This window comes from Erithacus rubecula (assembly GCF_903797595.1).
Source record: "Erithacus rubecula genome assembly, chromosome: 33".
Lineage (NCBI taxonomy): Eukaryota > Metazoa > Chordata > Aves > Passeriformes > Muscicapidae > Erithacus > Erithacus rubecula.
This window is the reverse complement of record NC_136683.1, coordinates 1,215,182-1,236,285: the sequence shown is the minus strand read 5'-3', so window position 1 is coordinate 1,236,285 and position 21,104 is coordinate 1,215,182. Positions and strand designations below refer to the sequence as shown.

The 21,104-nt window shown below is 53.3% G+C and overlaps 1 protein-coding gene across 1 annotated transcript; it reads left to right on the top strand.

Annotated features, from left to right (window-relative positions):
• Positions 1–442: 442 nt before the first annotated feature.
• Positions 443–7,046, top strand: LOC306813862 (ras-related protein Rab-11A-like; the record flags this gene model as incomplete). Its single annotated transcript, XM_079329525.1, has 5 exons — positions 443–486; positions 4,524–4,719; positions 6,376–6,569; positions 6,643–6,723; positions 6,907–7,046. Exons 1-5 carry the CDS (start codon positions 447–449, stop codon positions 7,044–7,046), a joined length of 651 nt encoding a protein of 216 aa, XP_079185651.1. The 5' UTR covers positions 443–446.
• Positions 7,047–21,104: the final 14,058 nt, after the last annotated feature.

Genomic DNA, 21,104 nt, shown 5'->3' with positions numbered 1-21,104 from the left:
CCCACCTTCGTAATGTGCTGAAGATCATGGCCTTCAAAGCAGCCCAGCTGGATGCCACAGCTCCCCTGCACACCCTCCCACCCTAAAGCCATGTACCCCCTCCTCACTTTACACCCCCCGTTTGAACTTTATCACTTCAAACGATGACTCTGCCATTTATCTGACACCCCTCGGAAACGGGATAATTCCCGCTGGATTCTCCATGTCCTCCCTCGCTTTCCCTTTGCACCAAGCCGTCACTGTCCCCACCAGGTGCACACACAGGCGGTGTCCCCGCCCCCCTTACCTGGCGCAGGTGAGCGCACCTGAGTGCTGACGGGCAGCCCGGGCCGCCAATGGGTGTGGAGCAGGAAAAGTTGTGGCCACCAATGGGTGGCGGGGGACAGCCCCAGCCAGGGCTGGAAGAAGCCCGGAAATCCCAGTTGGCCCAGTGGCAGCGGGGCGAGATGCGGGGCAAGGATGATGAGTACGATTATCTCTTCAAAGGTGGGTGTGCTGCCCGTGCCCAGGCTCAGCCCGCTGCCCCCGGGGCTCCACGCAGCGCCCCCGGGCTGGGACTGGGAGCCGGGGCTTGTACTGGGGTGTAACACTCGGTTCTGGGGAGCTGGGGCTTGTACTGGGATGGAACACTCAGTTCCCAGTAGCTGGGGTTTGTACTGGGGTGTAACACTCAGTTCTGGGGAGCTGGGGCTTGTACTGGGATGTAACACTCAGCTCTCGGAGTTGGGGCTTGTACTGGGATGTAACACTCAGTTCTGGGCAGAGGAGGTTTGTACTGGGGTGTAACACTCATTTCTGGGGAGCTGGATTTGTACTGGGATGTAACACTCATTTCTGGGGAGCTGGGGTTTGTACTGGGATGTAACACTCAGTTCTGCGGAGCTGGGGTTTGTACTGGGGTGTAACACTCATTTCTGGGGAGCTGGGGTTTGTACTGGGGTTTGTACTGGGATGTAACACTCAGTTCTGGGGAGCTGGGTTTGTACTGGGGTGTAACACTCAGTTCTGGGGTGCTGGGGTTTGTACTGGGGTGTAACACCCAGTTCTCGGGAGTTGGGGTTTTTACTGGGATGGAACACTCAGTTCCCAGTTCCTGGGTTTTCTACTGGGCTGTAACACCCATTTCCCAGTTCCCGGGAGAGGGGGCTGGCGGCGTTCCTGAGTGCAGGGAAGGAGGGTGGATGCTGCTGGAGCTGGTTTAAGGTGCTGCTGTGCTCTCAGGGTGTGCTGGAGCTGGTTTAAGGTGCTGCTGTGCTCCCAGGGTTTGCTGGAGCTGGTTTAAGATGCTCTCAGGGTTTGCTGAGACCCCTGGGTGCTCCTCTCTGCAGCACTGGGTGAGGGAAGCTGTGAGAAAGAGGATCCAGGGATCCAGGCTTGTCCTTCCCAGTGCTGGTGGAGCTCTGACCTCCCTGCTGTGCCCAGGGTGGGCTGGGGACAGGGACAGGCTGGTTTCTGCCCAGCATCCCCCCATCCCTGTGCACGGTCTGCTGTGGCCAAAGCAAGTGCTGGGGAAGCAAAAGGACATCTCAGCCATGCCACAGCCTCCTGAGCTATAAACCCCAGGGTGTGAGCTCCCCGGTGGGTGGCTGTGAGTCAGCCTAGCCACACAGCCCTGCCCTCAGGGCCCCGGGTAATTCTAGCCACCGACAGGACGGAATTCCAGCCAGCTGGTAGCCCCTGGCTCCTGCACACCTCCCCTGGCTGCTGCCCAGGAAAATCCTCCTCCCTGGAGTTACTCTGGGACCTGGAATGAGGAAAACTCTGATGCTGAGTGGTTCCTCAAGTATGCAGGAGCTCTCCCAGTTGCTTTTTTTCTGTGCTGTGTGACTGTAGGGGCTTCAGCACATGGTCCTCCTGTGTCTGTGTGTCCCTTGTCATCCTACAGGAGGCAGGGCTGGCAGCAGCTCTCATGGACTCTTCATTCCCCTCCTGGCCCTCAAGGATCTCTGGAGTTGTTAAAAAATAGGAGAACTCAGTTTTCAGTGCAGCTCATCCCTTCCAAAGCAGAGTCAAAGGGGAATGCAGTGTCCAGGGGCATGGAGCTGGGCCCTGTGTGCAGCTCCCTGAGGATGTTTGGGGCATCCTCAGCAAAAATATTTTTGTGCTTGGGGTAGGGGGTGCTGCTCAAGCCCCTTGAGCCATCCAAGCTCAGGGACATGAGGCTCATCACCCCCACAGGCTGCAGACCCTGCAGCCCCCACCCTGCATCCCTGCTGTGGTCCAGAGCTGCCATGGATGGGGATTGTGGCATTCAGCTGGGGAACCAGCAAATTCCTGCTGTTGGTAAAAAACAGAGCTCAGATCAAAACTTCAAGGCTCAGAAAGTGAAAAGGAAGCTGGATCACCACTGGCCTGCATTTCCTGCTGCCTTGTACAGGGCAGTCCAAGCTGATTTTGTTCTCTAGACCTCAGTGCAGTGGGTAGAAGCTGAGAAGTCACCCTGGCAGCCAGGCAAAGGGAGGGGGATTCTGCCCCTCTGCTTCATTTTGGTGAGACCCCCCCCTGCAGAGAAAAAGATGTGGAGCTCCTGGAAGAAATCAAGAAATCTCCAAGGGCTGGGAGAGCTGGGGATGTTCAGCCTGTAGAAGAAAAGGCTCTGGGGAAACCTCAGAGCCCCTTCAGTGCCTAAAGGGGCTCCAAGGGAGCTAAAGAGGGACTTTGGACAAATCAAGGGGGAAAAGCTTCTCACTGCAGGTTTGCTGAGGCTCCTGCAGTTTGTGGCATCCCAGTGGCCCCTTGCTGGTGCTGCTGTTCCTGTGTCCCCACTGCCCTGGTCACTGGGTGGTTGTGACCCCAGCCCAGGTGGGGAGATGTGTCCCACAGGTGGGAGAAGTGTCTGAGTACACCTGGGGAATGAGCAGGATGGGCAGTGAGGGAATTAAAAATAACTTAAAAAATAAAACCAAAACCTGTTGAGTCATAAACTCAACCAACTTGTCTGGGGAGGTGTGTGATAAAGCTCTCCAGAGCCTGTTTCACCAGGTTTTACAGGAACCAGCCAGATCTGGGACAGGCAGAAAATTCATTTAACCCACACCCAGGGATTTCCCAGCTCGTGGGCTGGACCAGCAGCTGCAGAGGAGGATATTTCCTTTCAAACCATATCTTTGAGTCCTCCAGAGTGCCCTCAGGGCTGGCAGAGGAGCCCCAGCTCTGCCTGGCTCACCCCACACAGGTCCTGACCCTGGTTTTCTGCCCATTTTGGAGACATCAGTGCAGCTTTCCCATCCCCAGGGACAGAAACTTCTGGCAACTTCCCAGTGAGGGCAGGGATTTCCTCAAGGGATGCTGCTGGGAGGAGTGGAGGCAGCTGCTCCTGCTCTCCTGGATGAGAGGGATGTGGGGTGTGCCTGGGGGGCACATGGGGATATTCCCATTTTTCCTGGGGGGCAGATGGGGATATTCTCACTTTTCCTGGGTGCCTGAGGGGCAGATGGGGATATTCCCATTTTTCCTGGGTGCTGGGGCGCAGATGGGAATATTCCCATTTTTTCTGGGTGCCTGAGGGGCAGATGGGGATATTCCCATTTTTCCTGGGTGCTGGGGCGCAGATGGGAATATTCCCATTTTTTCTGGGTGCCTGGGGGGCAGATGGGTATATTCCCATTTTTCCTGGGGGGCAGATGGGGATATTCCCATTTTTCCTGTGTGCTGGGGTAGCACATGGGGATATTCCCATTTTTCCTGGGTGCCTGGAGGGCAGATGGGGATATTCCCATTTTTCCTGGGTGCCTGGAGGGCAGATGGGGATATTCCCATTTTTCCTGGGGGGCAGATGGGGATATTCCCATTTTTCCTGGGTGCCTGAGGGGCAGATGGGGATATTCCCATTTTTCCTGGGGGGCAGATGGGGATATTCCCATTTTTCCTAGGGTGCCTGAGGGGCAGATGGGGATATTCTCACTTTTCCTGGGTGCCTGAGGGGCAGATGGGGATATTCCCATTTTTCCTGGGTGCTGGGGGGCACATGGGGATATTCCCATTTTTCCTGGGTGCTGGGGAGCAGATGGGGATATTCCCATTTTTCCTGGGGGGCAGATGGGTATATTCCCATTTTTCCTAGGGTGCACATGGGGATATTCCCATTTTTCCTGGATGTCTGGGGGTCAGATGGGGATATTCCCTTTTTTCCTGGGTGCTGGGGTAGCACATGGGGATATTCCCATTTTTCCTGGGTGCCTGAGGGGCAGATGGGGATATTCCCATTTTTCCTGGGTGCTGGGGTAGCACATGGGGATATTCCCATTTTTCCTGGGTGCCTGGGGGGCACATGGGGATATTCCCATTTTTCCTGGGTGCTGGGGTAGCACATGGGGATATTCCCATTTTTCCTGGGTGCCTGGGGGGCAGATGGGGATATTCCCACTTTTCCTGGGTGCTGGGGGGGCACATGGGGATATTCCCATTTTTCCTGGGTGCCTGGGGGGCAGATGGGTATATTCCCATTTTTCCTAGGGTGCAGATGGGGATATTCCCATTTTTCCTGGCTGCTGGGGGAGCTGACTGTGTCTCTGTTCCCCCAGTTGTTCTCATTGGGGACTCAGGGGTGGGGAAGAGCAACCTCCTGTCACGCTTCACCCGCAATGAGTTCAACCTGGAGAGCAAGAGCACCATCGGGGTGGAGTTTGCCACCAGGAGCATCCAGGTAGACAACAAGACAGTGAAGGCTCAGATCTGGGACACGGCGGGGCAGGAGCGCTACCGGGCCATCACCTCAGCGTGAGTGCCCTGCTCCTGGCCTGGGCCCTGCTGGGACCCCTGTGACCCTGTCCCTGCTGTGACCCCATCCCTGCTGGGACCCCTGTGACCCCATCCCTGCTGAGACCCCTGGGACCCCGTCCCTGCTGTGACCCCATCCCTGCTGGGACCCCATTCCCCCTGTGACTCTTGTGACCCTGTCCCTTGCTGGGACTCCATCCCTGCTGTGACCCCTGTGACCCCCGTCCCTGCTGTGACCCCGTCCCTGCTGTGACCCTGTTGTGACCCCTATGACCCCATCCCTGCCATGACCCTGTCCCTGCCATGGCCCCATCCCTGCTGTGACCCCTGTAACCCCGTCCTCTCCTTTGACCCCATCCCTGCTGTGACCCTGTCGTGACCCCTGTGACCCTGTCCCTGCCATGACCCTGTCCCTGCCATGGCCCCGTCCCTGCTGTGACCCCTGTGACCCCATCCCTGCTGTGACCCCTGTAACCCCGTCCTCTCCTTTGACCCCATCCTTGCTGTGACCCTGTCGTGATCCCTGTGACCCCATCCCCTCTGTGGCCCCGTCCCTGCTGTGACCCCTGTGACCCCATCCCCTCTGTGCCCCCATCCCTGCTGTGACCCTGTCGTGATCCCTGTGACCCCATCCCCTCTGTGCCCCCATCCCTGCTGTGACCACTGTGACCCCGCCCCCCCGTGACCCCTGTGACCCCCATGACCCCATCCCCTCTGTAACCCCGTCCCCGCCGTGCCCCATCCCCACTGTGACCCCTGTAACCCCCGTGCCCCCGTCCCCCCTGTGACCCCATCCCTGCATGTCCCTGTCCCCTCTGTGCCCCCCGTGCCCCCCGTGCCCCCATCCCCGCCGTGACCCCATCCCTGCTGTGACCCCTGTGACCCCTGTGCCCCCGTCCCCACCGTGCTCCCTGTGACCCCATCCCCCCCGTCCCCCCCATGACCCCATCCCGCCGTGCCCGCCCCGCTGTAACCCCTGTGACCCCATCCCTGCTGTGACCCACATGACCCTATCCCTGCCATACCCCATCCCCACTGTGACCCCTGTGACCCCATCCCCTCTGTGACCCCATCCCTGCTGTGACCACTGTGCCCCCCATGCCCCCATCCCCTCCGTACCCCCCATCCCCTCCGTGCCCCCCATCCCCGCCATGCCCCCATCCCCCCCGTGCCCCCCATCCCCCCCGTGCCCCCCATCCCCTCCGTGCCCCCATCCCCTCTGTACCCCCCATGCCCCCATCCCCGCCATGCCCCCCATCCCCCCCCGTGCCCCCATCCCCCCCGTGCCCCCATCCCCCCCGTGCCCCCATCCCCCCCGTGCCCCCATCCCCCCCGTGCCCCCATCCCCTCCGTGCCCCCATCCCCTCCGTGCCCCCATCCCCTCCGTGCCCCCATCCCCTCCGTGCCCCCATCCCCTCCGTGCCCCCATCCCCTCCGTGCCCCCCATCCCCTCCGTGCCCCCCATCCCCTCCGTGCCCCCCATCCCCTCCGTGCCCCCATCCCCTCCGTGCCCCCATCCCCTCCGTGCCCCCATCCCCTCCGTGCCCCCATCCCCTCCGTGCCCCCACCCCCTCCGTGCCCCCATCCCCCCCGTGCCCCCATCCCCTCCGTACCCCCCATGCCCCCATCCCGCCGCCCCCGCCCCGCTGTCCCCAGGTACTACCGCGGCGCGGTGGGAGCGCTGCTGGTCTATGACATCGCCAAATACCTGTCGTACGAGAGCGCGGGGCGCTGGCTGCGGGAGCTGCAGGAGCACGCCGATACCAGCATCGCCGTCATGCTGGTGGGCAACAAGAGCGACCTGCGCCACCTTCGGGCCGTGCCCACCGACGAGGCCAGGAGCTTCGCAGGTACCCCCCTCCCCAACCTGTCCAGCCCCCTCCCCCGGCTCGGGGATCCCACCTGAGCTCGCTGTTCTTGCAGAGAAGAACGGGCTCTCCTTCCTCGAGACGTCTGCTCTGGATTCCACCAATGTGGAGACAGCTTTTCATAATATTCTCTCAGGTGAGGGGCAAGTAGGAAAGGGGGTGGTTTTGGGTGTTGTGTGCTCTTAGGAGACACCTCTGGGGGTCTGGGTGGGGTTTGGGGTGGGCAGGTGGGGTGTTTGCACCCCTGCAGCACCCTGGAGCAGATCCCCCACTCAAATGCTCACCTAAAGGATGTTTCCCCTTCTCTCCCTGCTGGCAGAGATCTACCACATGGTGTCCCAGAGGCAGATGAGTGGCCAGCCCGAGCCTGAGCTCGGCCCCTCCACCAGCATCGAGCCCATCCGGGTGCTGCCCACGCAGCAGGAGGGCAGACAGGCACCCTGCTGCCAGAACATCTGAGCCTGCTGTGCCCCCACTCAGCCCCCAGCACAGGCTGGCATCGTGTGTCACCCTCCAGCTCTGAGCACTGCGGGCTGGTGGCTGCTCTGTCACCCTGCCCCTCCTGCTCTGCCTGCAGGAGCAGCGAGGGTCAGGCTGTGTCCCCTCTCCATCCCCTGTGTCCCTGCTCCCTTTAGCCCTGCAGGCACAGTCACTGGGTGGCACTGAACACGGTGAGTCCCTGTTTGGTGACACCCTGTGTGGAGGGGACACTGGGTGCATCCTTCTGCCTGGTGTGCCCTGCTCTGGCCCTGCAGCACTGAGAGCTGTGGGTGCTGCTGGGGCCAGGGTGGGGTGTGGGGATGATGTTTTTGTGTTGTGACCCCCTCCCTTTGATCCCAGCAAAGGGAAAAGCTGTGACTCTTCCATGGAAAGAGATGGGGACCTTTGGGAAGCCCTGAGGAGGGGACAAGGGGCACCAGGGATTTGGGGGGCTGAGGATGGGAGCCAGTGTCAGCACTGGGGACCCCTCAGCTCCAGGGACCCCCAGCATGACCTGACCCCTCCTGCTTGAGGGTTTGGCCACCTTGGCTGGTGGCTGCATGGCCCAGCCTGGGGGCACAGCACCACTGGATGTGCTGCCCTGCTGGGATGAGAGTGGCATTGTCCCCTGCACCCAGGATGCTGGGACAGACTGTGCTGAGCCCTGTGCTACAGTCAGGAGTGTCAGAAGGAGGAAAAAGGCTGATCCAGCACTGGGAGTGTGGCCCCTGCTGCACTGTGGGGTTTTGGGGGATCTTTTTCCCTCTACCCAGTCTCTGCATCTCACATGGCTGTGCCAGCAGGATCTAGGCCAGGGTTCCCCCTTGGGGCATGATTTATCAATGAAACAGAAACTGAGGCAAAATCCCCAAATAAAGCTGCTGTTGAAGCCTTTTCTCTCCCTGCCAGGCCTTTCCTTGAGGCAAGAGCAGTGCCAGCCCCACATGGGAAACATCACAGGCAGTGAAGGGTGAGGAGGAGGAGGAGGGTTGGGAGGAAGCTGTGACTGCAGCCTGGGCAAGGGGAGTGTCCTGCTGGGAGGACAAAGGGGAGAGTCGAAATTCAGGTGTGATCCTGCTGCCAGCACAGGGATGCACAAAGGGGCATAAAAAGTGCTTTATCCTCCCACTGTGCTGCCCCCTCAGAGGCAGCCTCATCCCTGAGCTGGCCAGACCCATCCCCTGTCAAAATCTGTGTCTGATACAGCTGGGGAATGATGCCCACTGAGCTTTACCCCATGCCCACCCCAGCTGGCACCACCCAGACCAGCTGGAGCTGCCATCACCATCCCCTCCCACACCATCTGCCCACACCAAAAACAGAGCCAAGAGGTGATGTCAGCCCCCCCTGGGCTGCAGAGGTGGGTGGCTGGGGGGGGATGGATGCTGCTCTGCAAAGGGACAAGGCTGAGCCAAGTGTGCCCTGGGCATCACTGCCATGGGGACATTTCTGGGCTGGGTAACTCGATTTTTGTGCCAGGATTCCCAGTTTTCAGGTGTTTTCTGCTGGGATGAAGGAGTGGGAAGGGTGAAATGTGGCACAGGGTGGGTCATGGATGTGGGATCTGCTAGCAGCTGCCTCAGCATCTCACAAGGGCTTTAATGAACCCCCAAAAATGCTGCCAAAAGCATGGGACTGGTGGGAGATGCAGGAGGGGTGGCAGAGGGAGGTCCAGCCCCCCCCCCTTGTTCCCAACCACTGCTCCTGGCCCTTCTTAAAGAGATGAACAGACACAAACCAAGAGCAGACACCAAGTTTCTTAAGTAATAATACTTTAATAAAATTAAGTTCTTAATGTAATTTAGCACATTTAATACATTAACCCTTTCCCTTCTTTGTTTTCTACAAGTTGTGCAACATCATTATTTTAATTTTATTTTATTTTAATTTTTTTTTTTCCTTCTCCCATTATACTATATGCCTCAAAACTCAGACAACAAGCCTAACTCTACTTCTATGTTCGGTTATATCTCTCTCTCAGGCCTTTATTTTTGTGTGATGCCAGAGAGATGAAAATACCTGGATGGAACATGTGATCGGTTTCCAATAGTAACAATCCCGACTACAGGTTTCCTATGATGTTAAAAGAAAAGAGGAGGGGGGAAAAAATGAAAATATATAAAAAAAAAAAGAAAAGCAAACGCAAAATAAATGGACTTTCAATGGAAGGGCCACACAGTCAGCACAGGTGACTGGTGGCCAGCTGGCTCAGCACGAGGTGGGGCAGGTGTGACAGCAGCCAGAGCAAGGAAAGCAGGTCCAGATAACTTCATATCAGCCTGGAGGGAGGGTGAGAGGAAGCCAAGGTGGTGCTGGGCAAGGCTGTGCTGCCCTGGTGAGATCTGCTGCTGTGCCCTGGGGTTTGTTTCTGCATTTCTGTCTCAGGTGGGAAATGCCACTGAGCTGCTCTGCCAGGGTCCCAACAGCAGCTTTTGATAGCAGGGCAGAGCCAGAGGAATCTCTGCAGCCCCACAGGCTCCTGACTTTGCAGGAGGATGCCTGGGGGCTGCTCTGGGCATCCCTGGGGATTTCCTTGGCTTGCCTGGGGCTGGGATCAGAGCTGGCTCTAGACCTGCCAGCCTGGGATCTGCCCATTTGCCTTTCATGTTAGCTTAACACTGGTTTCTAACTCAGCAAACAGGATCCAGCCCCTGGTCTTTTTTCTTTTCCCCTTTTTTTTATGATTATCTTGAACAGAATTCATAAAGAAAAAGGAAAAAAAGAACAGCCTGTGACTACACCTTGTATCCCAGCTCTTGGGAGCCAAGGGCAGATCTCAATGGCCACACCACATTGTCACATCTCACCACTCCATTTCTCTGCAAGTTGTTTCAAAAGCAGCATGATAAGCCCAGAAAGCACATCCTGCTGTCAGCAACCCAGTGCCACCATTGGAGGGGGACTTCATTTTCACACAGACAGTAGTGGAACTACTCCAGATTTTACATTAGTGTCACTTTACTGGGGGTGACTTTCAATTTGCTCCATTAGCAGATGCTGGAGCAGATCCAGCAGGGATGCTGCAGCCTGCCAGGGCTGCAGTGACTCCAGATTCCAGCAGAGGAACCCACTGGAGCAGGGGAGTCACACAGAGGGGGACACAGGAGCTGCCCAACCTCCTGCTGGGATGGCACAGCCAAACCAAAAATCTGCCTTGTGCAATTCCAGCCAAACTTCACTGGGTCATTTGACAGCAGAAGGTGGCTTCAAGTTTCTACAGGATGTGAAAAGTCACACTCAAACACAGAGATTGCTCCCTGACATCCTAGAAAGGGTTTTGGAAGAACCAGCCCAGGCTGGCTCTGCTGCCACCAAGGACACCTTGCTGGGGCTGGGCAGAGTGGGGTGGGACCCACTGTCCCTACACAAGTGACCATAAAGTGCATCCACTCTCCAGTCCAGGGCACCACTGCACAATGTCCACCTCTGACGCTTCTTCAAGTATCAAATAAGAAAAAAAACAAAACAATGAGGTAAAACAAAAGGGAAAGAGCAAACAGGCTGCCTCACCACCCCCGTGGGGAAGGAGCAGGTGCTTGATTCCACCCAGCATGGGAAACACCTGCCCTGCTCCCCAAAACACCCCGGGGGGGGGGGGAAATCTCAGATTCACAGTGCTATTTATATGCAGAAACCGAATGAGAACTGTCTTCATTCCTGTCCTGACCTATTGCATGGCTTTGCTGAGTGATGAATGCTGGTAAAGGCTGCCCCAGCCCCCCAGAACAGGCACAGGGAGTGAGGGGCAGCCAACATGCTTCTCCAAGGCATCTGTGGATGCTCCTGAGCTGCAGGAGATCCAGGGGTTTGCTACAGCTGAGCCACAGCACAGAGGAGAGGAGCAAAGGCTAAACCCAGGGGGAACCAACTTCCCTGCAGTGCTCAGAGTGGCTTTGCCATCACAGCACCCCCAGTGCTGCTGCCTCCAGGAGCCCCTGCTCCTGCTTTTGGCACTGCAGGGGCTCAGGATCCATCCACTGTGCTGGCTGGGAACAGCCTTCAGCCTCCTTTGTGCTCCTGCATGTGCCACCAGTGTCACTGTCCCCTGAGCAGAACGGTGCTGGGGCAGCTGATGGGAAGCAGAGCTGTGGGATCAGGGATGTCGTGGCCCATCCTGGCTGCAAGAACACCCTCCTGAGCCAGCAGGGATTTTTCCAAACATCTCACCCACAGCTCTTAATGTTTAAAAGTGTTGTTTAAAGGCCAAGCAAAGCAACAGCCAACAACCCAAATCTCCTGGAAGATGCCACACGCTGAGCGAGCTCGTCCCGAGGCGCACGGCGTCCCCCGGGGGTGAGAGAACAAAAAAAAAAAAAAAAAAAGAAATAAAATAAAAAAGAGGGAACAAACCAACCCTAATGCCCTGACGCTGCCCAGTGCAAGGGCAGAGCCTCCACCCAGCACCTCACTGCCTTCCAGCTCTGTCTGTCACCTTACAGAGGGGAGATCAGCCAATCTTTCCTTCTCCTTCCCACCTGGGATGGTTCCACCTGCCCATCCCAGCATCATCCCACACCTTTGGTGCTTGGAGAAGTTCAAAAACCAAGAACAGCCCAAGGAAAGTAACAGCAACTTTGAACATTTTTCTGCAATTTCCTGCTCCCAAGCTCGAGGCTGGAAGTCAGAATAAGGCAAAAATTAATGGCCTAAAACTTCCTTATTTTGTTCCATGACTAGCCAAATCTGTCTATTTTTATTTAAAAAGCAACATAAGCCCCCAAACGTATCTTTTTAAAAAAATACATATTATTAGACCCTTTTTTTTTTTGCTTTTTTTTTTTTTCCCCTCTATAAAAATAACTTCAGGACTTTGATTGACAGAAGGTACCAGTTGGTGGTCATTATTTTGTTAGGCTTTCGGTCATTTATTTGTTTGCTTCAGAAAAATAGTACCAAAAAAAGATGAAGTTCCTGGGGAAGTTAACAATGATCATGTTCACAAGTTTATTTTACATTCTGCTCTGTCTGGGATCACTTGGATCTACTATAGATTAAACAATATGGATAGCATCTACTATTTGCACTAGTTAATTTTTTTTTTTAATCTTTACTCTAGGATTATATGAAATAAATTTGAGTGTTTATTATTATTAACATTTTTTTTTTTAATACCCATTAACGCAAACCTTTTTTGTTTTTCTTCTCATTTTTGGTTAAAAACAAACAAACAAACAGAAAAAAAAATTTTTTTTTTTTTTCTTATTTTAAAATGCTTCTTTGAAAGGCAACAGAGCAGAAGCATCACCCCATTTTCCTGCTGCTTTGGGAGGGGGGGGTGAGCAGGATTTGGGGTGTGAGGGGGACAGACCCCCCACTCCCCAACCCACAGGGAGGTGGTGGCTGCTCAGCACATCCCAAAAGCAGCTCCTGGGACAGGATCCTGTGCAGCACCTCAGGATGTGCTGGAGCCAGGCACGTGCTGAAATGCTCTCCTGGATTTTAGGAAGCTCAGAACCAGCTGGGGCACTGCCAGCTCTGGCTGTGCCTTGCAGGAGCTGTGCCCACGCTGGCTTGGGGGGAGCAGATGGGGTCACCTGGGGGGCTCTGTGCAAGCTCAGCCCCTGGCTGGTGAAAGCACCATGGAACCAGCTGTGGTCTGGCACAATCTCCAAAGGAATGACCACAGATGTTCTCAAGATCATGGGAGCAAACCCTGCTGTCCCTGCACCTGCCCAGGTGAGAGACAAAACCAAAAGGGAGGCACAGCCAGAGCCCACCCAGGGGTCTGCAGAGCCCCATCAGTCCTGGGGGGGAAGGACCAGAAACCCTGAAACTCCTCTGGGCTCTCTGCACCAGCTCAAGGACAAAACTGCTCGGGATGGGATGGGATGGGATGGGATGGGATGGGATGGGATGGGATGGGATGGGATGGGATGGGATGGGATGGGATGGGATGGGATGGGATGGGATGGGATGGGATGGGATGGGATGGGATGGGATGGGATGGGATGGGATGGGATGGATGAATGGGATGGGATGGGATGGATGAGATGGGATGGATGCTGGCAGCCAGCAGGGTGGGGACATGGGCAGTGCCAGCCTTGCCTCGTGCACACCCAGCTCTCCACAAAGCCCTGTCCTCACAGCAGGAGTGGCTCTGCCCCCCAGAGCCCTCCAAGGTGCCCAGGGAAGGGCTGGCTCACCCAAAAATTGCCCCCCAGCCAAACCCACCCAGAACTCGACCCTCAACAGGGGGATTCCAGCCACAGATGGGGACACAGCCTTGGGTTTATAGTGGTTTTTTTCTCTTCTACTTCTCTGCTTTTAATTACCTTTTAAATTTTTTTTGTTGTCGTTGTTGTTTAAATACATCCAACTGTGTTAATTTCTTATTTGTGGAAAGGGCTATCTGCACCATAACTATCACCTTTACATACACACACGCACACACGAAAAAGGAAACATATATTAAAAACACTTTTTAAGCAATACTCTGGATACAAATGTATTTTTTAACCTACATATATTCTAAACCTTCTAAACTTTTAAGGATCACTTTATCATAAAATAAAATATCCTTTTTTCTTATAATAAATTACCTAATAAAAAGTATTTTTATTAGCCCAGTTCCTTGCTACATTTACATGTAATAAATGCATTTATTAAAATAGAATATTAAATTATAAAGAAATGTTCTAATTTTAAAATCTTAATCTTTTTTTCCCTCCTCTCTCTCTCTTTAAAAAACACCAGGAAATGCATCAAAATAAACCCTTCAAACACCAAACAAAACAGGTTGGAGTATTTTGATTTCAGAGGTTAACAACATTAACAGTCTGAGCCTTTGTACGTATGAAGATTATTATTTTTTTAAGAAAGAAAGAAAAGAGAAAAAAATAATAGATATCCCTCCAGCTGAAAAATACTTTTGCAAATGGGAGCTAGGACAAGATATTTTTATAGTATCTCCTCATTAACTATAAATCCAATTTTGGTTCTTTCTTTTCTTATGCATTATAATACACACTATTCTCTATATCATTTACGAGGATGACATCACAGCGCGATATTATTTTATCCCTCCTTTCCCCCTTTGTTGTTTTGTCACCCTCTCCCCCGCACCGGGAATCGCTGTCCCCGCCTCAAACGGGGACGCGGCTCTGGGGAGGCGGCACTATCGCGACATGCCCGGCCCCGGTGACACCTCCCCGCCGAGCCGGGAGCGGGGAGCGCTGGTTCGCACAGCCCCGGCACGGCTCGGCTCCGCACACCCACAGGAGAGGTTGTAGGATGAGTCCCAAATTCAGCACAGCCCCAAAGCCTCGCTCGTTGTTGGAGAAGTCGGGATAGTTTGGTAAAATAGGGGTGGAAATCTCAGCTCGGAACTGGGCGGGCAGCGCGTTACAACTGCTCCATCCCATTGATGACACCGCGTTACAACCGCTGCACACTGGGACTGGAACTGTGTTATCCCCGGGGCGAGCATAGTGTTACAGGCGCTGCACACTGGGACTGGAACTGTGTTACAGCCTCTCCATCCTCGGGGCAGGCACAGTGTTACAACCGTTCCACACTGGGACTGGAGCTGTGTTATCCCCGGGGCGGGCATAGTGTTACAGCCGCTCCACACTGGGACTGGAACTGTGTTACAGCCGCTCCATCCTCGGGGCAGGCACAGTGTTACAGCCGCTCCACACTGGGACTGGAACTGTGTAACAGCCGCTCCATCCCTGGGACTGGCAAAATGTTACAGGCGCTGCACACTGGGACTGGAGCTGTGTTATCCCCGGGGCGGACATAGTGTTACAGCTGCTCCATCCCAGCAATGGCACCGCATTATAGCCGCTCCACACTGAGACTGGAACTGTGTTACAGCCGCTCCATCCCTGGGACTGGCACAATGTTACAGGCGCTGCACACTGGGACTGGAACTGTGTAACAGCCGCTCCACTCTGGGACTGGAACTGTGTTACAGGCGCTCCACACTGGGACTGGAACAGTGTTACAGCCGCTCCATCCCCGGGGCAGGCACAGTGTTACAACCGTTCCACACTGGGACTGGAACTGTGTTACAGGCGCTGCACACTGGGACTGGAACTGTGTAACAGCCGCTCCATCCCCAGGACTGGCACAATGTTACAGCCGCTCCACACTCGAACTGGAACTGTGTAACAGCCGCTCCACACTGGGACTGGAACTGTGTTACAGGCGCACCACACTGGGACTGGAACTGTGTAACAGCCGCTCCATCCCCAGGACTGGCACAATGTTATAGCCGCTCAACACTGGAACTGGAACTGTGTAACAGCCGCTCCACACTGGGACTGGAACTGTGTTACAGCCGCTCCATCCCTGGGACTGGCACCGTGTTACAGCCACCCTATCCCATTGATGGCACTGTTACAGGCGCTCCACCCCCAGGGCAGGCACAGTGTTACAAGCGCTGCACACTGGGACTGGAACTGTGTTACAGCCGCACCATCCCATTGATGGCACTGCATTACAGCCGCTCCATCCCAGCAATGGCACCGCATTATAGCCGTTCCACACTGTGTTACAGCCCTTCCATCCCATTGATGACACCGTTACAGCCGCTCCATCCCCGGGGCTGGAACTGTGTTACAGCCTCTCCATCCCATTGATAGCACCGCGTTACAGCCGCTCCACACTGGGACTGGAACCACGTTACAGCCACCCCATCCCTGGGACTGGCACTGCGTTACAGCCGCTCCATCCCATTGATGTCACCGCGTTACAGCCGCTCCACACTGGGACTGGCACTGTGTGACAGGCGCTCCATCCCATTCATGTCACTGCGTTACAGCCGCTCCACACTGGGACTGGCATCATGTTACAGCCGCTCAATCCCCGGGGCAGTCACAGTGTTACAGCTGCTCTATCCCATTGATGATACTGCATTACAGCCTCTCCATCCCCGGGGATGGCACTGTGTTACAGCCACACCATCCCACTGATGGCACCGTGTTACAGCCACACCATCCCATTGATGGCACCGTGTTACAGCCACTCCATCTCATTGATAGCACCACATTACAGCTGCCCCATCCCATTGATGGCACCGTGTTACAGCCTCTCCATCCCTGGGGCTGGCACTGTGCTACAGCCGCTCCATCTCATTGATGGTACCGAGTTACAGCCGCTCCACACTGGGACGGACACTGTGTTACAGGCGCTCCACACTGGGACTGGAATTGTGTTACAGCCGCCCCATCCCATTGATGTCACCGTGTTACAGCCGCCCCATCCCATTGATGTCACCGTGTTACAGCCACTCCATCCCATTGATGTCACTGCGTTACAGCCACTCCATCCCATTGATGTCACCACATTACAGCCGCCCCATCCCATTGATGTCACCACGTTACAGCCGCCCCATCCCATTGATGTCACCGCGTTACAGCTGCACCATCCCATTGATGTCACCGCGTTACAGCCACTCCATCCCATTGATGGCACCACATTACAGCCGTCCCATCCCATTGATGTCACCACGCTACAGCCGCACCAGCCCCGGGGCTGTTCCTGCCAATTCCACCCAGACCCAGACACGTCCTGCCTGCAGCCCAGCGCCTTCCAGCACAGCTCTGCTCTCTCTGTTCCCAGCCCCGGGTTTTGGGCACCTGCCCTCAGTGCCACAGCTTGTGCCCGCTTGTTGCTGCCTCACAAAAGCACATCACCACCGACACTCACCACAGCACAGCTCAGCTCTGTTCCCAGGGGCTGATGCAAACCCCAGGAGCTCCCCACTCCCCAGCCGGGCGAGTGGAAACCCACCAGCTCCCCTCAGGAGGTGCCCATGTCCTGTCACCGCTCCCAGGAACCGACCCCACTCTGGTGGGATGTGATTTTGCAGGATGGAGGTCGCATGGACTCTTCCCACAAAGGTCTTGCTGCTCCTAATCCAGAGGAAGACCCAGTTTGGTGTGTTGAGTCCCAGCTCCACCTGCCTCCCTCCAGCCCAGGTGCAAGTGGGGTGTCCCCATCACCTCAGCACTCCGAGGGGGTTATCCCAAAAGCCTGGGAAGGATTGTGGAGCCAGCGAGGCTCAGTCCAGCTGGTTCACATTACATCCTCATGGTGGGAGGGAAGGGGGGAAGTGCAGGGACCCAGCACCCAGGGGATGGGTGCAGGAGGAGGGGGCTGTCTTTAGTTATCATTATTGCTGGTGAATTAGACCAACAAGCCATTTTTTAGTCACCTATCAAGGAAGATACAAGTCAGAGCAAATAGTTAAGGTCATGGGCATTTTTCTTGTTTTTTGTTTTTATTTTTTTTTTTTTAAAGATTTTTATATATATACATATATTTAAAAAGAGAGAAAAAAAAAATTACGCAAATTTGTTGTTTAAGCCCCGCACCCGGGCTCCCCATGGATGCCAACAGGCAGGGCCCAGGCTGCCCCTCTCTGGGTGCCCCATGGGGCCAGGGAGAGCCCCGAGCCCCCCGAGTTCCCTGCAGCCCCCAATCGAGGCAGAGGTAGCTCTCGGTGCATTTGTTTGTTTTTTTTTTCTTACTTCCAAAGTTGCTACATCAAAATATGGAGTCGGTGGGGGGTACAGCGGGAAGCAGGGAACAGGGGAAAAAAAAAAAAATCAAAATAAAACAGGGGCTGAAATACTTCTATTCATTATTCATTTTAAACTAGAACTGCTACATCAAGCTTTTTTTTTTTTTTAATATATATGTATATGTATATATATATGTGTATATATATATATATATATAAAGGTTATTGGAACTGAAGATTTTATTAAAGGCCAGCTTGGAGACTTGAGTAGGAACCTCATCTGCAGAGAGGGGCAGCTCCCCCAGGACAGCCCCACTCTGGTTCCCAACAGCAAGCATTGGACGTTTGTTTGGGTCATGATTATTTTTTTTTCCCTTCTTTTTTTTCCTTTTTTTTTTTTTTTTTTTCAAAAAGAAAGGGGTTTTGTGGTTTTTTTTTTTTCTCTAACATTTTTCAGCATGCAGGAGGCTTTTACATCGTTTTCTCTTGTTAAGGTGAGGGAGGAGGTACAAGGAGCAGAGCCCCCTGTACCTTCCCCATTCCCCACTCCCTACAGTCAGTGCTAGAACAGGTCCCCCCACCCCAGGTCCCCAACACAGGGGTCTCCTTCCCCCCTCCCCACTCCCACCCACCTCTTCACAACCTGGCATCAAATAAAGACATTGATCAAGAACTTGCTCACATTACCACGAACAGACTCCACTCAGCCAAGAACGACTACTCATCACTCACTAACACAGGGCTCAGCCCCTCCAGCACCAACACCAACATTTCTGAGCGCCCCTCTGAAGGGTGGCTGACCCCCCTTACCCCCCACCCTGCCCCCCAACTCCTGCTCCAGCCACTCTCTCTCTGAATTCTGCACAATGAACGGAGAAAATACCACCCTGGGCTGGGGAGGGCAGGAGGTGATGGAGAAGGTGGCACTGGGGAGGGGACAGGTTCCCAGAGAAACATGTCCCCCTCTCCCTTCCCTTCCCCTTAAGTGGGACCAAACAGGCCAGATTTGGACTGAGAAGTGGCTTTAGGAAGGTTGTGGCTGTCACAGGGAGGGATGGCTGTGCCCCAGTGCTGGGACATGGGGGCTCTGGGAGTTCACCCCCAGCCCCCATCACCACATGGGTCCAGCACACTGCACCTTCCCCAGGAAGGGCTCACACCCCAACCCAGTCCTGCTGTGCCCAGGGGCTACAACAACCCCATGGCCAGGGGTTTCTTAAAGCTTTGGGGAGGAGGGGAGTACCAATTCTGCCTGACAGTGCCCAGTTAGCACAGCACTGTTACCTTTGTCTTCACTTTTTCCAAAACATCAGCACCTAAAACATCAGCAGCCTGGGAACATTGCCCACCCCTCCAACCCCCCTCCTGCCCCTACAGAACACATCACTGTTGATGCCAAACAGTGCAGGCATCCCATCACCCCACCATCATTTCAAACCCTCCAACTGGTGTCTGAAGATCAAAAGTGGATTTTTTTTATCAGCACAGAGCACCCAGCACAGTGAGCTCAGCCCTTCCAGTGACTGTGGCTGGCCTGAGCCCACCGTGCCAGGGCACAGACAGCAACTGGGAGCAAGCAGAGAGGATATTCCCAGGAATGTTATTACGATGAAAATAAAGTCTCCTGTAACTGAAGGGAATAAAAAAATCTCAGGTGATTTTTTTTTTTGTTGTTTGGTTTGGGTGTTTTTTGCTGTTAGAACTGTCTCTGCCAAGTTGTGAAACTTGTTGGTTCAGTTCTAAATCAGGGTCCAGGATCTGTGAGCAGAAGTTGAGGGGTAGGAAATGGGGAAGTGGTGGTAGTGGGAGAAAAATTATATATATGGGTTTATATACACACATATATATATATATAGGTGCTTGATTAATTAAGTGCCTATATATATATATACACACATATATTTATAGCTGGGTGTACTGGTACTCAATAGGTCAATCCAACACATTTTTTTACCATCACAGCATTTTGGCATCCACAGACCAGCTGAACAAACCTGATGGAGTGAAGGTGCTGGCACGGGAGCCAGATCTGGAGCTCATCCTCTCCCACTTCCCAATGCTTTTAAAGTATCTCAATAAACAAAACCAGGAGTCTTGAAATGATTAAAGGATGTTCAACAAGGCAATTTTTTTTTTTTCTGTTTTGCTTCGTTCTGAAAAAAATATAATATATAAAAGTGGCCAACCTCAGGAAGATCCAGGAAAAGGACAGCTGAAGAGGTTTTGGTCCATAAAGAAATACTTCTTTGTTTTTTTTTTTTTTCCCCACTTGATTTGGGTAACAAAAGTTTTGGTCCAGTTTAAAAACAACGACAACAAAATTATCTCTATAAACTCGGGGTTTTTTTTTTTTTGCTCTCTGTTGGGATGCATGTTGGTTTCATATGGGCTCATTGCCTGTATTGCATGATGTCTCTCTTAGGTTTTGGTGCAATAGGTATATTTTTTTTAAGGAAAGAAAAGCACAATGTTCTCTGTTTGTGTGTGTGTAGCTGCAGCTGGCATCACTTGGAGAAAAGAATGAAACGTGGAAGTCGATGCACTCCCCCCATGGATGGGAACTCGGGACTGCTTTGGAAATACCCTGTTAGTGACTCCTGATTGGACTGATGAACAAATCCCTGCTTGGATAAGGAAAAAAGAACAAAGTTCCAGACTCCACGGTGGCTCAGAATAACAAAATAAACGCTCGTCGCCTGGTGTGATCCCAATAGGTTCTTGCAAACCTTCTTCAGTTTCACTGGCGTCGTTTTTATTTCTTCACCTTGTTTTTTTTTTTTAATTTTTTTTTTTTTTTTTTTTTTTTGTGGGTTTTTTTTTTTGGTTTTTTTTTTAGGAAAAAAAGGAAAACAATAAAAGTTCTTTAGCTGTGATTTTTTTTTTTTTTGTTTAAATCTTTGAGGTAATACAGTTGTGCCCTCGTTCTAACAGGTTCCCAGAGGTTGATGGTTTCTTTCTTGTTCTTCTAAATCCCTGTCATCCGTTTTCCTTTCTTTCTGTTGTTTCTTTCTGAGCTCCCAGTTGGGCCGACAACCCTGGGGGAGAGGGGGAGGAGAGTGGGGGCTTCAGGCCAAGACAAAGGTTGAAGGTGGCTGGAGAAAGGCTGGCAGATCCTAAAACTCCCTCCCCTGTCCATCCAGGTGGCCTGGCTTGGTCATTGCCAAGGAGTCACAGTCTCACCACCAAAAAAAAAAACTGAACCAACTTCGCTTGCGAGATCCGAGTGTGCGTTCTGAGTCCTTGCTTTACAAAAGACATTGCAGGCTGGAGCATTGTTCGCCCTTCAAAATTTCTGGCTTTGCTATTAATTTTAATTTTATTATTCACTTCTTTCTTTTTTTATTTTTTTAAAAAATAACATACATTGCTCGTAAAATAATTTCTTCTTCTTCTTCTTCTTCTTTAAATTAATTTATTCTTTCATGTGGTTTTTTTTTTTTTTTTTTTGTTCTTCAGATGTCATAATTATTATTATTATTACCGTCATCATTTTTTTTTTCTCTCCGGACCCCCCCCCCCCCCCAAAACTTCTCCCTTCCTACCCCCACCCCACCCCTCCCAACGCCCTG